The following is a 21,774-nucleotide window of genomic DNA, read 5'->3' on the forward strand; positions in this document are numbered from 1 at the left end:
TGATTTTGAGGGATAACCAGGTGATTTTGAGGGATAACCAGGTGATTTTGAGGGATAACCAGGTGATTTTGGGGGATAACCAGGGGATTTCGGGGGATAACCAGGGGATTTCGGGGGTTCACCAGGTGATTTTGAGGGATAACCAGGTGATTTTGGGGGATAACCAGGTGATTTTGGGGGATAACCAGGGGATTTCGGGGGTTCACCAGGTGATTTTGAGGGATAACCAGGTGATTTCGGGGGATAACCACGGGATTTCGGGGGATAACCAGGTGATTTCGGGGGATAACCAGGTGATTTTGGGGGATAACCAGGTGATTTCGGGGGTTCACCAGGTGATTTTGGGGGTTCACCAGGTGATTTTGGGGGATAACCCGGTGATTTTGGGGGATAACCAGGTGATTTTGGGGGATAACCAGGTGATTTTGGGGGATAACCAGGTGATTTCGGGGATAACCAGGTGATTTTGGGGGATAACCAGGGGATTTCGGGGGTTCACCAGGTGATTTCGGGGGATAACCAGGTGATTTCGGGGGGTTTGCACTCTCCAGACGATAGGAAGGAGGGAAAAACAGCGGCAAACCGGCGGATTTGGGGATTTTGGGAGGTTAAAAAGCGGCATTTTGGGTTTAAGGAGAGAATTCGGTCACAGAGACGCCGCTGTGTTTTTAGGCCGGTCACAATCCTCACGTTATCATTCCCCAAGAATTCCCTGTTCTAGGAATCCTTTGACAATCTCTTCCCAGCGCTTTTCTGGGTCACACTCAGGATTCTGAGCGGTTTTGGGGTAGGAAAAAAATCATCCAGCCTGGCCATGCCTCAGTTTCCCAACTGCAGAATGGTGCCATGGACACACCTGGGCCTGGCTCGTGTCTCCATGGAACACCAGGAAGGGGGAATGTTCTCTGACAACTCTCACCAGCCCTATCAAGAGTTTATTTCCCAGGAAAACCTGAGTTCTGTTTTCCCAGCAGCACCAGAACCGCTGGAAAAGAGGTGGGACTTGATCCTCAGCTGGAATCCGAGAGCCCAGCTCGTGCTTTGGGGTGAATTCTTGAGAGAGAAGGGAAGACACAGATCCCATTCCCTGCTGGGAGAAATAAAGTGGCAAAGCTGGTGTTAAACTCGTCCTGAGGAACATCTGGGAGGGACAAACTCTGTCCAGGTGTGCGCAGGTCCAAGGAGGGAGAGCATGGGATGGGCCAGGACAGGGCCAGGCTGGTCCCAGGGCAGGGCCAGACCTCCCAGCACGGGCCAGAATGATCCCAAAGCAGATTCAGGCCTCCCAATACAGACCAGTGAGGCACAGCACAACCCCAGTCCTCCCAGTATGGGCCAGACTGGTCCCTGGACAGGTCCAGTTCTCCCAGGAAGGGCTGGGACGAGCAATGAATCCTCAGCCCTGCGCTTCCCAGTGGGGCGGGATGATCCTCTAATCCCATCCTAATCCCACCCCAGTCCATCCCAGTCCATCCCAATCCATCCCAGTCCATCCCAATCCATCCCAGTCCATCCCAGTCCATCCCGATCCATCCCAGTCCATCCCAGTACTCCCAGTCCATCCCAGTCTATCCCAATCTATCCCGATCCATCCCAGTCCATCCTAATCCCATCCCAGTCCACCCCAGTCCATTCCACTCCATCCCAGTCCACCCCAGTCCCTCCCAGTCCATCCCAGTCCAACCCATTCCATCCTAATCCCATCCCAGTCCATCCCGATCCATCCCAGTCCATCCTAATCCCATCCCAGTCCATCCCAGTCCATCCCAGTCCATCCCGATCCATCCCGATCCATCCCAGTCCATCCCAGTCCATCCCAGTCCATCCCAGTCCATCCTAATCCATCCCAGTCCATCCTAATCCCATCCCAGTCCATCCCAGTCCATCCCAGTCCATCCTAATCCATCCCAGTCCATCCCAGTCCATCCCGATCCATCCCAGTCCATCCCAGTCCCCCCCCACACCCCCTCCACGTGCCTCCCACGTCCCCACCGCGCATGCGCGGCTCCCGCCCAGCCCTTCCCGCCACGCACGCGCGGGCTGTACCATCCCTCTACAGCGGAGGGGGGAGACTGGAACAACCCACGCCTCTCCCACGCGTTCAGGGTGGGTCTCGGCGCCACGCGTGTCCTTCAGATGGATGGCCACGCGTGATTTCACCGTGGCTGTTCCTTTACCCGGTTCCGAGCTGCTCCGAGGCCGCGGGGATGGGCGCGGGGGGGAGGGCAGGGTGGTACGTGCCGTGCTCAGGGGGCGGGGTCAGCGCCGCCGCTGCCTCTCTCCGGTCCCGGCGCCGCCGCCATGAGGTGGGAGCGGGGCTGCGGCCGCTCTTCTGCGGCTAACGGGGGTCGGGAGGCACCGGGGAGGACTCGAGGGCAGCGGGGGAGTGTCCTCAGAGCCGGGGCGGCGGCCGGGCCGTGCTGCGTGGCGGCCCCGGGCGCTGTGATGCGGCCGCGGCCTCCTCGGGCCTCGCGGGAAAATGGCGGAGGGGCGCGACGGCCGCGCTGAGGGGCCGGGGGGGCCTGAGCGGGGTCTGGGAGAGCGGCGGGAGATGGGGAGCGCTGAGCAGGCTGGGCTCGGGCACTGCGGTGCTTGGATGCGCCCCTTGAAGCAGCTCGGGGTGTCCCGGGAGCTCAGGCCGGGAGCCTGAGGGGGGTGAGGAAGTGTCTGAGGGGCGGAGGGGAAGAGTCCCTGAGGGGGGTGAGGGTCCCTGAGGGGTCCCAGAGGGTGTTGAGGGTCTCCTGAGGGAGGATGCGGGACCCTGAACTGGATGGTGGAGTCCCGTGAGGGTGATGAGAGTTCCTGAGGGTCCCTGAGGGGTCCCAGAGGGTATTGAGGGTCCCCTGAGGGGGGATGCGGGATCCTGAAATGGATAACGGGGTCCCAGAGGGTGATGAGGGTCCCTGAGGGGGGTGAGGGTCCCTGAGGGGTCCCGTGAGGGTGATGAGGGTCCGTGAGGGGGGCTCGGGTCCCGTGAGGGTGATGAGGGTCCCTGAGGGGGGTGAGGGTCCGTGAGGGTGATGAGGGTCCCTGAGGGGGGTCCGGGGTCCCCTAGGGGAGCTGAGGACGCTCCCAGAGAGGTTCGGGCTGCCCTTGGCGGGGGTGACCATCCCTAAAGGGGGGGTTTGGTGTCCCCTGAGGGGGTTTGGGGTCCCTGAGGGGGCTGCAGACCCCCTGACCCGTGCCCACCCGTGTGGCAGCATGCTCCGGCTCCAGAAGAGGCTGGCCTCCAGCGTCCTGCGCTGCGGCAAGAAGAAGGTGTGGCTGGATCCCAACGAGACCAACGAGATCGCCAACGCCAACTCCCGTGCGTGAGGGGCTCTCCCTGTGGGAAAGGGATCCAGCAGGAGCGTGGGGAGGGAGCTTTGGGGGAGCTCAGTGATGGGGAAGTTGGCTGAGATTTGGTGAAGTCGTTGAGTCTGGGAAAGATCTCCCAAAACCTTTGGTTCAGCCCTTGGTTTAGGTGAAATAACAGTTTAAAGTGGGGTTTTGCACTGCTGAGGTGCCCGGTGGTGTCCTCTGAGGTGATGAGTGAGGGAATGGGGATCACTGGAGATTCCCTGGCAGAAACAGGAGGGAGAACAGGGCTCTGAGGAGGGGGCTGCCTTCCTCCTCCCCCCTGGGGCCAGATCCTGTCCATCCCCAGGGGGTCAGCGCTGGCCTGGCAGCCCCACGGGAGGTGCTGGATGTTTTTGCAGGGCAGCAGATCCGGAAGCTGATCAAGGATGGGCTGATCATCCGCAAGCCCGTGACCGTGCACTCCCGCGCCCGCTGCAGGAAGAACACGCTGGCCCGGCGCAAGGGCCGGCACATGGGCATCGGTGAGTGCTGCATCCCGCTGGCAATGGGGGAAATTCCCCCTCTCCCACAGCTCCTGCCGCTCCCACACCCCGGGGAATCGTCCCCCTGAGCATGGGACGGCGACAGAAAACCCCTGGGTTGTGTCTGTGGTTGTTTCTTTGAGCTGAGGAGGGCGATGAAAGGCTCGGGGATGAGTGTGGGGTTGAGCTGGCAGGAATTTGGGCTCCCTCTCACCCCGTTCCCCCGCTCCAGGTAAGAGGAAGGGCACGGCCAACGCCCGCATGCCCGAGAAGGTCACCTGGATGCGGCGGATGCGGATCCTGCGGCGGCTGCTGCGGCGCTACCGCGAGTCCAAGAAGATCGACCGCCACATGTGAGCCCTGTGCCCCGGGCAGAGCCTGGAGTCCTGCCCTTCCTGGGCAATCCTGGGGATTCCCTGGGCAATCCTGGGCATTCCCTGGGCAATCCCACCCATTCCCTGCCCTCCCTGGGCAATCCTGACCCTTCCCTGGGCAATCCTGGCCATTCCCTGGGCATTCCCTGGGCAATCCCAGCCATTCCCTGGGCAATCCCAGCCATTCCCTGAGCAATCCCTGGGCATTCCCTGCCCTCCCTGGGCATTCCCTGCCCTCCCTGGGCAATCCCTGCCCATCCTGGGCATTCCCTGGGCAATCCCACCCATTCCCTGCCCTCCCTAGGCAATCCTGGGCATTCCCAGCCATTCCCTGGGCAATCCTGGCCATTCCCTGTGCATTCCCTGGGCAATCCTAGCCACTCCCTGCCCTCCCTGGGCAATCCTGGCCATTCCCTGGGCAATCCTAGCCCTTCCTGGGCAATTCCAGCCCTGCCTGGGCAATCCCAGCCATTCCCTGGCCATTTCCAGCCATTCCCTGGGCAATCCTGGCCATTCCCTGGGCAATCCCAGCCATTCCCTGGCCATTCCCTGAGCAATCCCAGCCATTCCCTGAGCAATCCCAGCCATTCCCTGGGCAATCCCAGCCATTCCCTGCTCTCCCTGGGCAATCCCAGCCATTCCCTGCTCTCCCTGGGCAATCCCAGCCATTCCCTGGGCAATCCCAGCCATTCCCTGCTCTCCCTGGGCAATCCCGGCCATTCCCTGGGCAATCCCAGCCATTCCCTGGCCATTCCCTGGCCATTCCCAGCCTCGGGAAGGCGGGAGCTGGGCAGGAGTTGATGTCCCCACCCCGCTGGGCCCCGCAGGTACCACAGCCTGTACCTGAAGGTGAAGGGCAACGTGTTCAAGAACAAGCGGATCCTGATGGAGCACATCCACAAGCTGAAGGCGGACAAAGCCCGCAAGAAGCTCCTGGCGTAAGCGCTGCTCCAGACTGGAGTTGGATTGTCAGGAATGATTCCCCCTGTGGGTCATTCCAGGAGGGTTCTCCGTGGAATCCATCCCAAAGTGGGCAGGGCTGGCAGGGGAGCAGAGAAATGTGGGGTTTGTGCTGGGGTTTTGTGTTTCACTGAGGGGTTTAGAGAGGTGGGAACTGGGAAATTCCCCGTCAGCTGCTGGAGTGGGTGAATGATTGACCAGGGGAGGGGAGGGATTGCAAAATCCCGCTGTGTCCTTGGAGGGGAAAAGCTGAATCTCCTCACTCGGGGCTTCAGCAGAGACAGGTGAAACAGCTGCAGGAGGGAGTGGCAGAGGCCGGGATGGGCTGTGGGGCAGTGGGGCAGTGCTGCTGTGGGGCAGCAGGACCCTGGGGGGATCAGGGGGATCAGGGACAGGGGATCAGGGGGATCAGGGACAGGGGACAGGCTGCTGTGAGCTTGTTCTGATGGTTCCTCACGGCCCCGACCCCGCAGGGACCAGGCGGAAGCGCGGCGCTCCAAGACCAAGGAGGCGCGGAAGCGGCGGGAGGAGCGGCTGCAGGCCAAGAAGGAGGAGATCATCAAAACCCTGTCCAAGGAGGAGGAGGCCAAGAAGTGACCGCGGGCTGTGCCCTGCAGCGAGCGTTCCCCAGCCCCAGGCTCCCAATAAAACATCCCGGACTCTTCTCAGCGAGTTCTCTGTGTGTGCAGCAGGGAGGGAACGGGGAATGGCTGGAAATCCCTGGCTGGGACCCTTCCCCACAGCACCGGGACCCCCAAAGGCTCAGGGAGGGTCTGGGGGAGCTCTGGGGGGATCAGCAGAGGGGAAGGAGCCAGGGCTGGGAGGGGCTCACAGCAGGGACCCCCCAGAGCTGGGCCCAGCCCCCCCAAACACCCCCAGCAGCTCCTTGGCAGCTCCATCCTGCACTGGGAATGGCTGGACAGACAGACGGACACGGCCTGGCCTGAGCCCTGCCCCTCCCCTGGGGTCACCTGGGGGGGTCACCTGGGGGGGTCACCCCACCCCGGGAAATGGAGCTGAGACCCTCGGGGCTCATCACAGTGATGGGACCACCCGGGCTGGGGGTGCTGGGTGCCCCCCCCAGTGTGACACCCCCTGTGTGACACCGTGTGTGACACCCCCTGTGTGACACCCTGTGACACCCCCTGTGTGTGTGTGACACCCCCTGTGTGTGTGTGACACCCCCTGTGTGTGTGACACCCCCTGTGTGTGACACCCTCTGTGTGTGTGTGACACCCCGTGTGTGTGTGACACCCCCTGTGTGTGACACCCCCTGTGTGTGTGACACCCCCTGTGTGTGTGTGACACCCCCTGTGTGTGTGTGACACCCCCTGTGTGTGTGACACCCTCTGTGTGTGACACCCTCTGTGTGTGTGTGACACCCCTGTGTGTGACACCCCCCGTGTGTGTGACACCCCCTGTGTGTGACACCCTCTGTGTGTGTGTGACACCCCCCTGTGTGTGACACCCCCTGTGTGACACCCCCTGTGTGTGACACCCCCCGTGTCATGTGCCAGTGTCCCCATGAGGGGACAGCACCCCCCAAAATCTGCCAGCCCCAACCCCCACGGGGGGGACACAGCAGCCTCCCACCCCCCCCCGTGACCCCTGGGGCTCTGCAAACGCCCTTTTCTGCCCAAAAAGAGCCAAACCTGGCAGAAATTGAAGGGGTTGAAATGGGGGACGCACGGGGGGGGACTGGGGGAGCCCTCTGGTGTCCCCCCATTGTCTGGACAACAAACGGCGCCCCTCCCTCGCCAGTATTTACTGTCAACAGCCCAAACTGGTCCCAACTGGGCCAAACTGGGCCCGGCCCCGCTCACGTCACCCCTCCCGGTGCCGATAAAACGGGGGTGGGGCCGCCCACCTGTCCGTGTCCGCTGTCACCCTCTGCTCGCGGGGTGTCCCCCTCTGCTCGCGGGGTGTCACCCTCTGCTCGCGGGGTGTCCCCCTCTGCTCGCGGGGTGTCACCCTCTGCTCGCGGGGTGTCCCCCCTGCTCCCCGCACCATGCTCTTCTGGCACGGCCAGCCCGACCACTACTGGTCCAGCCCCGGGGACATGTTCCCCCTGCCCAGCTCCGGGGTGCTCAGGTACCCCCCACACCCGCTGCCTTTGGGGAAACTGAGGCACGCCCGAGCGCCCACCCTTTTCGGGGGGGGTTTTCCCGCAGGGACCCCCCAGTCCTGCCCTACCTGAAGCAGGAGGAGCCCAACGGCATCTCCACGTCTCAGCCGCCCATCCCGGCGTTCCAGTACATCCTGAGCGCCCCCACCTCCCCGGCCGTGCGGCACCACCAGGAGACCCTCACCTACCTCAACCAGGGTGAGTCTGGGGGCGCCGGGGAGGAGGGACCCCCTCGCTGAGCGCTCAGCTCCTGCTGCGGACCCTCCCCCAGGACAGTCCTACGAGATCCGCATGATGGGAACGCCCCGGGGGGACCCCGCCGAGAGCCGCAGGATGGTGAAGGTGAGCGGGGTGGGGACCCCCGGGGTGAGGGGGAGCCTCGGGGCAGAGCTCCGGGCTGAGGTCCCGCTTCAGTCCCAGTCCGGACCCACCACAGTCCCAGTCCAGCCTCATCTGAGCCCCAGTTCAGTCTCGTTTCAGCCTCACAGCCCCAGTTCCTCCCCAGTCCAGCCCCATCTCAGCCTCAATTTTGCCCCAGTGCAGCCCCAGGCGCATTTCAGCCTCATAGACCCGGTTCTACCCCAGTCCGATCCCAGTTCTGCCCCAGTCCAACCCCAGTTCTGCCCCAGTTCTGCCCCAGTCCAATCCCAGTTCTACCCCAGTCCAACCCCAGTTCTGCCCCAGTTCTGCCCCAGTCCAACCCCAGTTCCGCCCCAGTCCAACCCCAGTTCTGCCCCAGTCCAACCCCAGTTCTGCCCCAGTCCAATCCCAGTTCTACCCCAGTCCAATCCCAGTTCTGCCCCAGTCCAATCCCAGTTCTGCCCCAGTCCAACCCCAGTTCTGCCCCAGTCCAATCCCAGTTCTGCCCCAGTCCAATCCCAGTTCTGCCCCAGTTCTGCCCCAGTCCAACCCCGGCCCAGCCGCGCTCCTGCCCGGTGTCCCGCGGGGCCGTGGGCTCAGCCCGTGGCCGTGGGCTCAGCCCGTGGCCGTGGCCGTGGCTCCGGCCGTGGCTGACCCCTGTCCAGAGCGTGCTCCGGGTGGTTTTCCACGACCGCCGGCTCCAGTACTCGGAGCAGCAGCAGCTCGAGGGCTGGCGCTGGAGCCGCCCGGGCGATCGGATCCTCGACATCGGTGGGTGCTGAGGCCGGGGGGGTCCGGGGGCGGCTGCGGGGGCGGCGCTGACCCCCCTCCCGCAGATATCCCGCTCTCCGTGGGGATCCTGGAACCCCAAATCCACCCCACGCTGCTCAACACGGTGGAATTCCTCTGGGACCCCTCCAGACGCACATCCGTGTTCGTGCAGGTGGGAGCCAGGCCCGGGCGGGGCTTTGGGGGGCTCGGGGGGGTTCTGGGGGGGTCACGGCGCCCGGTCCCGACCCCACTGTCCCCCCCCGTCCCAGGTTCACTGCATCAGCACCGAATTCACGCTGCGCAAGAACGGGGGGGAGAAGGGGGTCCCCTTCCGCATCCAGATCGACACCTTCGGGGCGGGGGGCAAGGGGGACCCCCCCGAGCACCTGCACTCCGCCAGCTGCCTGGTCAAGGTGTTCAAGGTATCGGGGCGGGGGAAACCAGTGCTCCCAGTGCCCCCAGTGCTCCCTCCCAGTGCCCCCAGTGCTCCCAGTGCCCCCAGTGCTCCCAGTGTCCCCCCACTCCCGGGATCCAGCGCTGGGCGTGGAGCAGCGCAGGGGGGGTGGGGGCTCGGCGGGCTCCGGGTGCCCGCGGGGGTCCCGGGGGGTCCCGGGGCCGCCCTCACCCCCCGGCACAGCCCAAGGGGGCCGACAGGAAGCAGAAGACGGACCGGGAGAAGGTGGAGAAGCAGCCGGCGGCGGAGCGGGAGAAATTCCAGCCGGCCTACGAGAGCACCGTGCTGGCCGAGGTGGGGCCCGGCCCCGGCCCCCCCATGGGCGGGGACACCCCCGGGACCCTGCACCCATCACCCCCCTCCCTCCTCAGTGCCCCCCCTGGCCGGACGCTCTGGGTGCCCCCCGCAGCCCCCCGGGCACCCCGGGGCTGCCGTCCCCGCACCCCTTCAAGCTGCTGAGCCCCGAGAGGTGAGCGGGGACCCCTGGAACCCCCCCCTTTTCCCGCTGCTGGGGTCCCCCGCTTATCCCGGCCACCCCCGCAGGGTGTGCGCGTCACCCGCCGGCGCTGCCGAGGGTCCCGCGGAGGCTCCTGGCGAGGTGAGGGAGCCGCCGGTGCAGCCCCAGAGCCTCCCCCGGCCCCCCCAGGAGGGGCTGAGGATGCGCTCGCTCGGGTCGTGCCCCTCTGAGCCCCCGCTGAGCCCCCACAGGCGCTGAGCCCCTGCGCATCCCCCCTGGAGACGCAGCAGTGGCTGCTCCGGCGCCGCTTCTCCGCCTGCGCCCGCGTCTTCTCCAACTTCTCCGGTGAGAGCCCGGGCCGGGCTGGGGGGCAGCGCCAGACCCCCCCTGTGCCGCCCCCTGAGCCTCGCTGTCCGCAGGAGCCGATCTGCTGAAGCTCTCCCGCAGGGACCTGATCCAGATCTGCGGAGCCCCCGACGGGATCCGCCTGTGCCACGCCCTGGCGGGCAGGTGGGGCTCCCTCCGCCCCGCCGCCTCTTTTTGGGGACCCCCGGGAGGCTCCGTGGGGCCCGGCCGCGTCCTGCGGCCCCCCCAGACCCTTCTGTGCCCCCTCAGGTGCCCGCGGCCCCGGCTGACCCTGTACGTGAGGAGGGAGCCCGGCGGGACCGAGGGTGCGGAGGATGCGGGATCAGGTGTGGAGGGGCTGAGGTGTGAGGGGAGGGGTTCAGGTGTGCGGGGAGGGGGTTAAGGAGTGAGGGGAGGGGTTCAGGTGTGCGGGAGGGGGCTCAGGAGTGAGGGGAGGTGGTTCAGGTGTGCGGGGAGGGGGTTCAGGTGTGCGGGGAGGGGGTTCAGGTGTGCGGGGAGGGGGTTCAGGTGTGTCGAGGGGTTCAGGTGTGCGGGGAGGGGTTCAGGTGTGAGGGGAGGGGGTTCAGGTGTGCGGGAGGGGGTTCAGGTGTGCGGGGAGGGGATTCAGGTGTGCGGGGAGGGGATTCAGGTGTGCGGGGAGGGGGTTCAGGTGTGCGGGGAGGGAGTTGAGGTGTGCGGGGAGAGGGTTCAGGTGTGCGGGGAGGGGTTCAGGTGTGCGGGGAGGGGGCACAGGTGTGCGGGAGGGAGCTGAGGTGTGCGGGGAGGGGATTCAGGTGTGTGGAGGAGGTTCAGGTGTGCGGGAGGGGGTTCAGGTGTGCGGGGAGGGGCTCAGGAGTGAGGGGAGGGGTTCAGGTGTGCAGAGGCGCAGGGATGGAGGGTGGACACTCCCATCCCATGGATCCCATGGATCCCATCCCTCTCCAGGGCTGTACCAGGAGCTGCACCTGGAGCAGCTGACGGTGGCCGAGCTCACCGGGAAGTTGGCGGAGCTGCTGGGGCTCCCCCCGGGGCAGATCCTGCGCCTCTCCCGGCAGGGACCCGCCGGCATCCAGGTCCTCGTCAGCGACGCGGTGAGGACACGGGGACAGCCGGGGAGGGGCCGCGCAGACCCCGCAGCCGTCCCGGCCCCTCGGGGGTCCCAGCGCTGGAGCAGGAGCGGGCCCAGCTCCCCCCGAGCCCCCCCGAGCTCCCCCCTGTCCCCCGCAGATGATCAGGAACCTCCAGGACGAGACGAGTTTCGTGGTGGCGATCGGCAAAGGTAGCACGGTGGCCGCGGGCGAGCGGGGCCGGGCAGGGGGCGATCGGTGGCCCCGGCTGAGCCGCGTCCCCCCCGCAGCCCCCGGCCCCGACGGCTTCCAGCTGCTGCTGCGGTAGGAACCGGCCCCGGAGCTGCGACCCCGGCCAGGGGACATCGCGGCAGCCGGAGCCGAGCGGGGACCGAGGGGACCGGGGTTCACCAGAGCTGTCCCCATGTCCCTACCGAGGGGACCGGGGTTCACCAGAGCTGTCCCCATGTCCCTGCCGAGAGGACCGGGGTTCACCAGAGCTGTCCCCATGTCCCTGCCGAGAGGACCGGGGTTCACCAGAGCTGTCCCCCCGTCCCTACCGAGAGGACCGGGGTTCACCAGAGCTGTCCCCATGTCCCTACCGAGGGGACCGGGGTTCACCAGAGCTGTCCCCATGTCCCTACCGAGGGGACCGGGGTTCACCAGAGCTGTCCCCCCGTCCCTGCCAGGGCCCGGGGGCCGGACCCGTCCTGTCCCCGCAGCCGCCGCGTCCCTCCCCGTGCCCCCCTTGGTTATTAAAGGATGGGGGAGCGGCCCCGAGCCTCGTCCCTGCGGCGCCCGCTGGGTTTTGGGGTCCCCAGGGTGGATTTGGGGTGCGGGGACAGTCCCGGGGCAGGGCAGGGGACACCAGGGCAGGGCAGGTCCCGTCCCAGGCGGGAATGGATTATTTTTAACTCGGGCACAGCCGGCGGAGCGGGACCGGGGACGTCCTTGGGAGGGAACTGCGGGGCAAAACTCGGGTTTGGGATAAACAAAGGAGAGGAAGGACCGGGAGGAGCCGGAGGACGCGGGTGAGGAGCTGGGACAGCCCCGGAGCTGCCAGCACAGCCACGGGGACACGGGGAGGACACGGAGCCCTGGAGGGGACAAGGGAACATCCCCGACCCTCCCAAAACCGCTCCGTGGGGATCCAGAGCTTGGTCCCACCGGCCCTTTCCCCTCCGCCCCCACCCCCAGAGATGTCCCGCGGTGTCACAGGGACCAGGGCCGCCTTTCCCACGGGAATTTATAAATTCACGGGAGTCCATGGCGTTGTTACACGCGCAGGGTCGAGACAAGCACGGACCACGCGGTTTAAACGACATTTCCCAGCCCTCTGTGTCCCGCAGAGCCAGGGAGAGCACGCCAAGGTCCAGCTCCTGTGTCCAGCCCCCCGGAGACCCCCGAGAGCCCCCAGCCCCCGCTCGGGAATGGGGTTTGCACAGAGGAGGGGGCTCGCAGCCCCTGGGACCCCCGGCTGGGCTCAGCTGCAGCTCTGGGGACAGAGGATGAGGCACAGAGAGCCCCGGGTGCGGCACTGCGGGCACAGGGCGGCGTTCCCAGCCTGGGATCGGCACCGGTGGGAGCAGGGGATGGATTCCCCTAAAAAATCAACCCCAAACTTGCCCGTGAGGTCACTCAGAGCCCCAGGGCAGCGACGGGGACAAGGAGCTGATGGGACATTGCTGCTCCCGGGATGGGTCCTTGGAGGGGCCAGGGGAGGACAGAGGGCTGGGAAGGCACGGGCTGAGCTGGGAATTGAGGAGGAAAAGCGGCTTCTCCTTGATTTTCTCCATCATTTTAACCCCAAGCCGCAGCACAGGAGCCTCTGCCAGGCTTTGGCAGAGAGGGAGAGGAGAAACCTTGACCTGGATGCCAGAAAAGAAAGCAAAAAGGAATAAATCCCCCCAAAACCCCCCCAGGCCCCTCAAGCACACGACCCTTCACCAGAAGAAGCCAAAATGTTTTAAACCTCGTTTGCCAGGACACTGTAGCCAAGAACCTTGTCACACTGATCCCAATCCACCCCTATCTGCCAAAAACCCCCCAATTACCCCCAAACCCACGGCAGCAGCAGCCAGCCATGAACAGCAGAGAGAAAATCAAACAGAAATACAAAGGGAATTACAGAGATGTGCAGAAAATAGGAATTTGTTGGTTTGAAACCCCTGTGACAGCACTTTCCACCTTTCCCATGCTCACCCTGCCACAGAATCGGGATAAAAGGCGCTGCAGCGTCTCCAGAGCCCAGAAAATCCTCCTTTGGTTGCACTGGATCTGCTCAGCCTTGCTGGGGGATTTTCTGCCCCAGGCTGTTTCCCTGGAGGGGTCCCTTGGTCCCCGCTCCCCTCGGGGCTCCAGGGGCAGCTGCTGGAAGGCAAATCCAGGCTCCAGAAAATCCTGCAGGGAGGTGGGGACAGCCCAGCCTCTGCCCCAGGGCTGGGGGACACAACCACGGAACATTCCAAGGAAAGGGAATGAAATCCAAGGAACAGCCCAGCCCAGCCGAGGCTGGAGGAGGGGATTTGGCACAGCCAGGGAGCTCAGAGATGGGGATGGGATCCTCATCCTGTCCCAGAGCCCCCAGGGACACCCCAAAAACCCCAGCATGGAGCGATTCCATGGGGCTCCCACCCGGGAAGGGCCCCAGGCTGGACGGGGCTCCGAGCATCCCGGGCCATGGAAGGGCTCCCTGGAGGAGCTTCGAGGTTCTTCCACCCCAAACCATTCCATGACTCCAGGGAAACACTCAGAGCACCCCAAGACCCCCCCTCGGGAGCTGCCCCACGCAGGAGGTGGATTTTCCTCTACCCAGTGACTCCCCCAGCGAGACACGGCTTGGAAAATGGTGTTTATTGGTATTTATAAATATAAACATCAGGAAGAGTCCATTTGAAGACGGATAATTGACTTAAAAGGACACTGTCAAGAAGTTTGAGCTACCTTAATGCTGTCACCCTGGTCTGCAAACAGAAAATAAATTGCTTTGGGTTCTGTGTTCCGGAGTTTTCCCTGGAAAACTCTGCTCTGTTACAAAGGGATCAGTCAGTCAACACCGCCCTGGCTCCCAAATCCCGCTCTTCGCTCTCCTCTGCCACGGTAGGAACTAAACAAAAGTTGGTTTTGTTTTATTTTTCCCAGAGTTGTGCAAATCCTGTGATTGCCGGGTGACCCGTCCAGTCCGTCACCACCATCTTCTGCCACCCTGAAACCTGGAGAAAGTTCTGGAAATGAAGGCGCCTGAGGAGAGGGGGAGAATCCACAGCGCTAAAGAGGATTTGAATAAATATAAGGGATTAAAAGCCATCTACAGGAGGGCATTGACAGTATCCTTTTAACCCCAGCAGGCTGGAGTGGCTCCCAGCAGAGCGTCAGCGCAGACCGGGGGGGCTGCGGGAGATGAGGGGGTGCAGCTCCGGGGGAGAACGGCGCATCCTCCTTGGAATTCCTGGTGGGAAAGCTCCCTCCCAGCCCCTGGAGCAGCCATTCCTGCTGCTGCAGCTGCTCCTTCCCCAGCAGGAGCTTCCTGGGAGCCCGGGGGAAGCGTCCGTGGGCACGGACAGCGGGAGCGACGGACACGGAGCCGCCCCAGGCTGAGCGACCCTGCCCCCTCAAACCCTTGGGATCTGCCCAGCAGTTCCACACCTGCAGTTCGGTCAGCCCGGGCTCCCCTGCACCCATTTCTGCCTGAAACACCCCAAAAAAAGCAGCCACAGACCCCTCCTCCCTGGGCCTGGCACATCCAGAGCCCATCCCGGGGCTCCTTCCACACTTACCTGTGCAGGGTGGGGAGCTCGGGGGGATCCCAGCCCTGCTCCCCCAGGGAATCCTCAATTCTTCACCAGGACAAGCAAGAACCTCGACTTTGCTTTTCCTCAGGGAAAGGATGGAGGGAAAGGACAGGAGGAGGGAGCTCACAGTGGCTGGAACACGGATTAGAACTTTCTCCCTGTACTGAGAATTCTGTGTTTGTGTATATATTGTTCCCTGTATAGAGAATTGTATCCTTGTCGTTGGGATAAAACCTGGATTTGGGATAAATTTGGATACCCAATCCCTGACCACACAGGTCAGGAAACCCAGGAGAGCCCAGCCTGGGATAAAACCTGGATTTGGGATAAATTTGGATACCCAATCCCTGATCACACAGGTCAGGAAGCCCAGGAGAGCCCAGCCTGGGGTGCAGCTCACCTAAAATCTTCCTGACAGTTCATCACAGGCTCAGGCTTCTCCTGGGAAAATAATTCCTTATGGATTCTTTGCTTCGGGCTGGAAAATCTCAAATGACTGAATCAGAAATTTGGAAAAAAAAATTTAAAGGGAGAAAAATAGAAGAAGAAATTAAAAAAAAAACAACCAGGATTTGGGGAGGGTAAAATATGTGGCATTAGAAACTCCAAGGTCTATCACACAATTTGGGAAGAATCTGGGAAGCCTCTGAGCTGGATGCCACATGGGAAAGAACAGCCTTCCTCATGTGAGCACCACCAGGGTGGGAGCAGGGAAGCACAGGGGAATCCTGGACCACTGGGAAAGCCTGGATCCCAGGAAAATCCTGGATCCCAGGAAAATCCTGGATCCCAGATAAATCCTGGACCACTGGGAAATCCTGGATCTCAGATAAATCCTGGACCCCAGGAAAATCCTGGACCACTGGGAAATCCTCGATCCCAGATAAATCCTGGATCCCAGATAAATCCTGGATCTCAGATAAATCCTGGGCCCCAGGTAAATCCTGGACCACTGGGAAATCCTGGATCCCAGATAAATCCTGGACCACTGGGAAATCCTCGATCCCAGATAAATCCTGGATCCCAGATAAATCCTGGATCTCAGATAAATCCTGGGCCCCAGGTAAATCCTGGACCACTGGGAAATCCTGGATCCCAGGTAAATCCTGGATCCCAGATAAATCCTGGATCCCAGGGAAACCCTGGCTCAGCAGCTGCTGTTCCATTCCCTCCCTGACAAAGGGACACAGACCTTGTTGGGGTTTCCAGGTTTGTTGGGGTTTTTTTCCCCCGCACAACTGCGGGGTTAAAGCGTGTTCCTCTCCTCTCCCCACTTCCAAGGACCTCGGCTCCTTTTCCAACCTCACCAGCAGCATCAGTCCCTCCAGGCTGGGATCCCTCCCCTCCTTCCCACGGGGTTTTTCCCCCCGGGGTATTCCCAGCAGGAATGGTTCAGGATCGGGCCGCTCCAGCCGGGGAAACGCGGCGCAGCTCCCGTGGCGAGTCGCTCATCCCGCCGGGCCGGGTGGGATCACAGGGGGGGTGTGGGTGGCTACAGGGCACCCCGGCCCCGCTCACTGGCCCTGGCAGATGACACTGGGATCGCTGCTGTCCCCCGGGATGGCACGGGCGTGGTTCCAGCCCCGCTGGCCGGGAGCAGCTTCCAGTGTCATAGGATGATGCAGCATCTGCAGAAGCGCTGTCGGCTGCCGCCCACCGAGGGCGGGGGGGTCACCGGGGCGAAGTAGGCGTGGACTTTGATGTTGGGCAGGTGGGTCTGGAAGGGGAAACACAGGGAACGAGTCAGGGACACGCCCGGAGCTCCTGGGGCACAGCCACGGGTGACAGGGTGACACGCTGGGGGCACCTGGGGACAGGGAATGAGGCTCCTCCCGCCCCGGTAATTGGGAAGTTGTGGGGAACTGGTGGGATCCTCATCCTTGGAAGTGTCCAAGGCCAGGCTGGATGGGGCTTGGAATGAGCTGGGATAGTGGAAGGTCCCTGCTCACAGCAGGGGTGGGACTGGATGGGCTTTCCCAACCCAAACCACCCGAAGACTCCATAATTTTAATTTACACCTAATTTTATGGTGTAACTACAGATCCATATTCTCCTTGCAGACAAAATGTTGTTTACACCTGAAGAAATGGACTTGGGAGGGGATCCTGGGAAGAAACTCCTGCCTGTGAGGGTGGGCAGGGCTGGCACAGGGTGCCCAGAGCAGCTGGGGCTGCCCCTGCATCCCTGGAGTGTCCCAGCCTGGAGCAACCCACGGAAAACATCCAACCCAAACCATTTCAGGTCTCCACGAGTCCAAATCCATCACTGCTGGTTCTCACTGCCCTTCTGAGCACGAGCACCAGATGATGATGATGGATGATGATGATGATGATGGATGATGATGATGGGGACTCAGCTCAGCCCTCCCTATGGACAAACCCCCCCGATCCCAGCGCTCCCCTGTCCCTGCTCACCCTGAGTCTCTTGATTCCGGCCCGTGTGATCTGCTGGCAGTCGTACAGTTCTATCCTCTCCAGGCTGTGGCAGCTCTTGAGGTGCTCCAGGGAGGCGTCAGTGATCAGGGGGCAGTTGTCCAGCTCGATCACCTCCAGGCGGTCGTGGGCGCAGGCGCCGTTCCCCAGGTGACGGATCCCATCGTCCGTGATCAGCTCGCAGTGGGATAAACTCTGCCCCCCAAAGAGAGGGGTCAAACCCAGCTCCTGACACCCCAAAACCAGCCAGGAGCTCGCTGGGGATGTGAGAGGGTGGTTTGTGGGGGATAAACTCTGCCCCCCAAACAGAGGGGTCAAACCCAGCTCCTGACACCCCAAAACCAGCCAGGAGCTCGCTGGGGATGTGAGAGGATGCTCTGTGGGGGATAAACTCTGCCCCCCAAAGAGAGGGGTTAAAAACAGCTCCTGACACCCCAAAACCAGCCAGGAGCTTGCTGGGGATGTGAGAGGATGGTCTGTGGGGGATAAACTCTGCCCCCCAAAGAGAGGGGTCAAACCCAGCTCCTGACACCCCAAAACCAGCCAGGAGCTCGCTGGGGATGTGAGAGGATGCTCTGTGGGGGATAAACTCTGCCCCCCAAACAGAGGGGTTAAAACCAGCTCCTGACACCCCAAAACCAGCCAGGAGCTTGCTGGGGATGTGAGAGGATGCTCTGTCCTTGGTGGGTCTGGGCTGGCCTGTGCTGGCTCCTTGCACTGGAGCCACTGGGCTCCGTGGGCTTCTGAGGACTGATGGGCTTCCAAAGGGAAAACTTCCAGCTGGAAGGGGAAAATTCCTCCCTGGGAGGGTGGGGAGGCCCTGGAAAAGGGTGCCCAGAGCAGCTGGGGCTGCCCCTGCATCCCTGGAGTGTCCCAGCCTGGAGCAACCCATGGGAAACATCCAACCCAAACCATTTCAGGTCTCCACGAGTCCAAATCCATCACTGATGGGTGTGAGGGGTTTGGAGCAGCCTGGGACAGTGGGAAGTGTCCCTGCCATGGGAACAGGATCATCCTGAGGGTCCCTGCCATGGGAACAGGATCATCCTGAGGGTCCCTGCCATGGGAACAGGATCATCCTGAGGGTCCCTGCCATGGAACAGGATCATCCTGAGGGTCCCTGCCATGGGAACAGGATCAGCCTGAGGGTCCCTGCCATGGGAACAGGATCATCCTGAGGGTCCCTGCCATGGGAACAGGATCATCCTGAGGGTCCCTGCCATGGGAACAGGATCAGCCTGAGGGTCCCTGTCATGGAACAGGATCAGCCTGAGGGTCCCTGCCATGGAACAGGATCATCCTGAGGGTCCCTGCCATGGGAACAGGATCATCCTGAGGGTCCCTGCCATGGGAACAGGATCATCCTGAGGGTCCCTGCCATGGCTCCAGGGGAAGGCAGCTCTGGAGGGATGAGACCCCAGGGGGGCACAGAGATCCCAGCACACCTGAGCTATCCAAGATCCCACCTTTGGGACACCTCTGGCCTCTCCCACCGTGGGAAGAGCCCTGGCTCCAGCTCCCAGAAGCAGCAGGAGCACAACAGCCCCCCTCAGAGTGGATTTTTGGGGGATTCAGCTGGAAAGTCCTTAAGGAGTAAGCAGGGCCTGAGCCAGGAGCTGGAAGTGGCTTTCCTGAGGGATGACTGCACTGGAGAACCCCCATTCCCACATTCCCACATTCCCACAGCTGCCAGGACAGGATCCCTCATGGCACAAACCCAGGGCTGACAGAGAACAAATTCCCAGATTCAGCCCCAAAGGAATGTGGCTTCCCAGAGTCACTGAGCATTCCAGCTCCTTCCTCTCCCACAGATGGGTTGACAGCAGATCCCACTGGGAATTCTGCTCCCAGGAGAATCCCCACAACCCTTCTCCTGCCTGGTGTGGGACTCCTGTGAACAGCAGGGCAGGGACAAGAGGCTCCTCAGGGTCAGGTTTCCAGCAGAATTCTTCAAACTTTTCAGGGAGTGATTAAAAATCCCTTTGTTTGGAGAAAGGAAATGCTGGGAATGTCCCTTGGAATACTCACCAGGACCTGCAGCCGTGGACAGTGTATGGAAAGCTGGATTAGTGTGCTGTCTGTTATCTGGAAAAGAAGGAAAAACCCTTTCAAGTTGGTGCTGGGGCACAAGGACAAACTGCAAAACTGCAGGATTTTCCCTAATCCATGAGATTTCCCCACTCAGGAATCCATCTCCTCATGGAAATCTGCCCTTGGAGAACTGGGATGCAGAGGCATCACTGGATTGTGTTTAAATTCCTGCAATCAGCTCCCCAGCGTGTCCCAAATGTGCCTCTGGAAGGACAAGGAGAGCTCAGATTCCCTCCCAACTCCCTGGGGATTTGTGTTCCTGCTTTTCTGCAGGAAGAAGGAATCCCACACAAAGGTTCCCAATCCCAAATTCCCAGGGGAGCTGCCTGGGGTGGATTTGTGCCCTGGCTCAGCTTTGCTTCCTCCTTTTTGGGGTTAATTCCCAATCCCCTCCTGCCCGGGCTGATCCCATTCCCTCTTCATCTCCCAAATTTCTGCCCAGGAAATGCAGGATCCAGCTGTTCCCAGGAATCACAATCCCATTCCCTTCATCTCAGCCTCAATTTCCAATCTACCCTGGGGCTTGGAGGGTTTTCCAAGGAATTTTCAGTCAATTCCACCCTTTTCCCTGTAAATGCTTCAGGACAATTTGGTTTCAATCCCCTGAAATCATTGTTGTTTCATCATTTTCCCCATGGTTTTCCAAACCAGGGGAAAATCCCATTATTTTTAGCAAGGTAAGATTTTTCTCTGGGATTTTCCCTCAAAAATCTGGGATTTTCCCTCAAAAATCTGGGATTTTCTCTCACAGATCCATTATTTGACCCAGCAGCTCCCACTATTAAATATTTCTTATTTATAAGACTATATAAAAATATTTTTATATCTAATATATAAAAAATTATATATAATTTATACATAAAATATATAAATATATAATATTAAATATATAATATAGATCTATATTATTTAAATTATATATAATATATATTTATATATAATATATATTATATATATTATAAATAGATATAAATATACATTGAATATTAAATATTTCTTATTTACAGCACTGTTCCCATGGAATCCAAACCAATGATCAAAAATGATCATTCCCAACCTTTTCCTCTCCAAATCCAGCCACTCTCCCCACTCAGGATTCCACATTAAGTTCTGATTTGGAGGAAAATCTCCTCATTTTCCACCAATTTTCCAAACTGCTGCAAGAGGAACAGCCTGAGCTGGGATTTCCTACCTGGACACACTCCTCCAGATCCATTTTTTCAAGCTCATGGCAATTCTAGGAATAAAGAGAATTCAAAAAACACCCAGGGTGAGTGTAAAGTGCAGACAGCAAATATAAATATTAAAAAAAAAAAATTAAAGTTTTATAAATAAAGATAATTAAATTATATTTTAAATATAAACAGTATATTAAATATGTTAAAAGTATAAATATAAAAAGAGAATATAAACATACAAAGGTATAAAAATAAATGTACAAATAAATATAAGTAAGTATAAATATAAATATAAATACAGGTATAAGTATAGGTATAGGTATAAATACAGGTATAAATATAAGTATAAATATAAATGTAAATATAAATGTAAATATAAATGTAAATATAGGTATAAATAAAAATATAAACAAAAATATAAATATAGCTATAAATATAGGTATAAATATAGGTATAAATATAGCTATAGCTATAGCTATAGCTATAAATATAAATATACCCCCACAAAGACAATTGGCTTTCAAATTTCACTCATTTTTCAATCATGGAGTAAAGGGAGTTAAATTTAGGGTCATTTATAGACAAACAGCAAAGTTTATAACTAAAATATTTAACATTTCCTGTGGTTTGGATACAAATCCTCCCAGGTGTGTGAGCCAGGACGATGCCAAAGATCCCATAAAACCAAATTTTTGAATTTAATCTTCCACCCCAAGGAAGTTTTCCCAAACCTCCTGTGTTTGTGGGGTTTTTTTGCCATGAGAAGGAAGGAGAAGCAGGAGGGGAAGGAGGGCTCTTACCCTGGCCAGGGTGGTGAAGCCCACGTCGGTCAGCTGGGAACACCTCGCCACTTCCAATATTCTGCAGGACACAAGAACCGTGGTGGAGCCCCAGAATCCCAGGAAAAGGCTGGGAATGAGCTCTGGAGTGCAACCCCCTGCCCAGGGAGCGTCACCCGGAGCGGGGGACACGGGAATGGCTCCAGCCAGGGAGCCGTTATCAGTGGGATATCTGTGGATCCATGGGATATCTGCATGGATCAATGGGATATGTGGGATATCTGTGTGGATCCATGGGATGATATCTGTGTGGATCCATGGGATATCTGTATGGATCAATGGGATATCTGTATGGATCAATGGGATATCTGTATGGATCCATGGGATGATATCTGTATGGATCCATGGGATATCTGTGTGGATCCATGGGATATCTGTATGGATCAATGGGATATCTGTGTGGATCAATGGGATATCTGTATGGATCAATGGGATATCTGTATGGATCCATGGGATGATATCTGTGTGGATTGATGGGATATCTGTATGGATCCATGGGATATGTGGGATATCTGTGTGGATCCATGGGATATGTGGGATATCTGTGTGGATCCATGGGATATGTGGGATATCTGTGTGGATCCATGGGATATCTGTGTGGATCAGTGGGATATCTGCATGGATCAATGGGATATCTGTATGGATCCATGGGATATCTGTGTGGATCAATGGGATATCTGTATGGATCCATGGGATATCTGTGTGGATC

At 59.6% G+C, this 21,774-nt stretch overlaps 2 protein-coding genes across 8 annotated transcripts in view; one reads left to right on the top strand and one right to left on the bottom strand.

Annotated features, from left to right (window-relative positions):
* Window positions 1-2,206: 2,206 nt before the first annotated feature.
* RPL19 (ribosomal protein L19) lies at window positions 2,207-5,819 on the top strand. Its single transcript, XM_058858189.1, has 6 exons — window positions 2,207-2,306; window positions 3,201-3,307; window positions 3,699-3,821; window positions 4,054-4,174; window positions 5,023-5,133; window positions 5,629-5,819. Exons 1-6 carry the CDS (start codon window positions 2,302-2,304, stop codon window positions 5,750-5,752), a joined length of 591 nt encoding a protein of 196 aa, XP_058714172.1. The 5' UTR covers window positions 2,207-2,301; the 3' UTR covers window positions 5,753-5,819.
* A 7,734-nt stretch (window positions 5,820-13,553) lies between these two features.
* FBXL20 (F-box and leucine rich repeat protein 20) overlaps window positions 13,554-21,774 on the bottom strand; it is a 42,689-nt gene continuing 34,468 nt past the window's right edge. For 2 of the 7 annotated variants that reach the window (XM_058857863.1, XM_058857862.1), the window contains exons 10-14: window positions 21,027-21,087; window positions 20,241-20,285; window positions 18,986-19,042; window positions 16,940-17,152; window positions 13,556-16,242 (exon numbers count right to left, since the gene is read on the bottom strand). In XM_058857863.1, the coding sequence (XP_058713846.1) occupies window positions 16,135-16,242; window positions 16,940-17,152; window positions 18,986-19,042; window positions 20,241-20,285; window positions 21,027-21,087 (484 nt within the window). In that variant the 3' untranslated portion in view covers window positions 13,556-16,134. Of the gene's footprint in view, window positions 16,243-16,939; window positions 17,153-18,985; window positions 19,043-20,240; window positions 20,286-21,026; window positions 21,088-21,774 lie in introns of all 7 variants that reach the window. The other 5 variants (XM_058857861.1, XM_058857860.1, XR_009279661.1 and 2 more) reach the window with 4 other exon arrangements.

Source organism: Poecile atricapillus, chromosome 27, assembly GCF_030490865.1.
Source record: "Poecile atricapillus isolate bPoeAtr1 chromosome 27, bPoeAtr1.hap1, whole genome shotgun sequence".
Taxonomy (NCBI): domain Eukaryota; kingdom Metazoa; phylum Chordata; class Aves; order Passeriformes; family Paridae; genus Poecile; species Poecile atricapillus.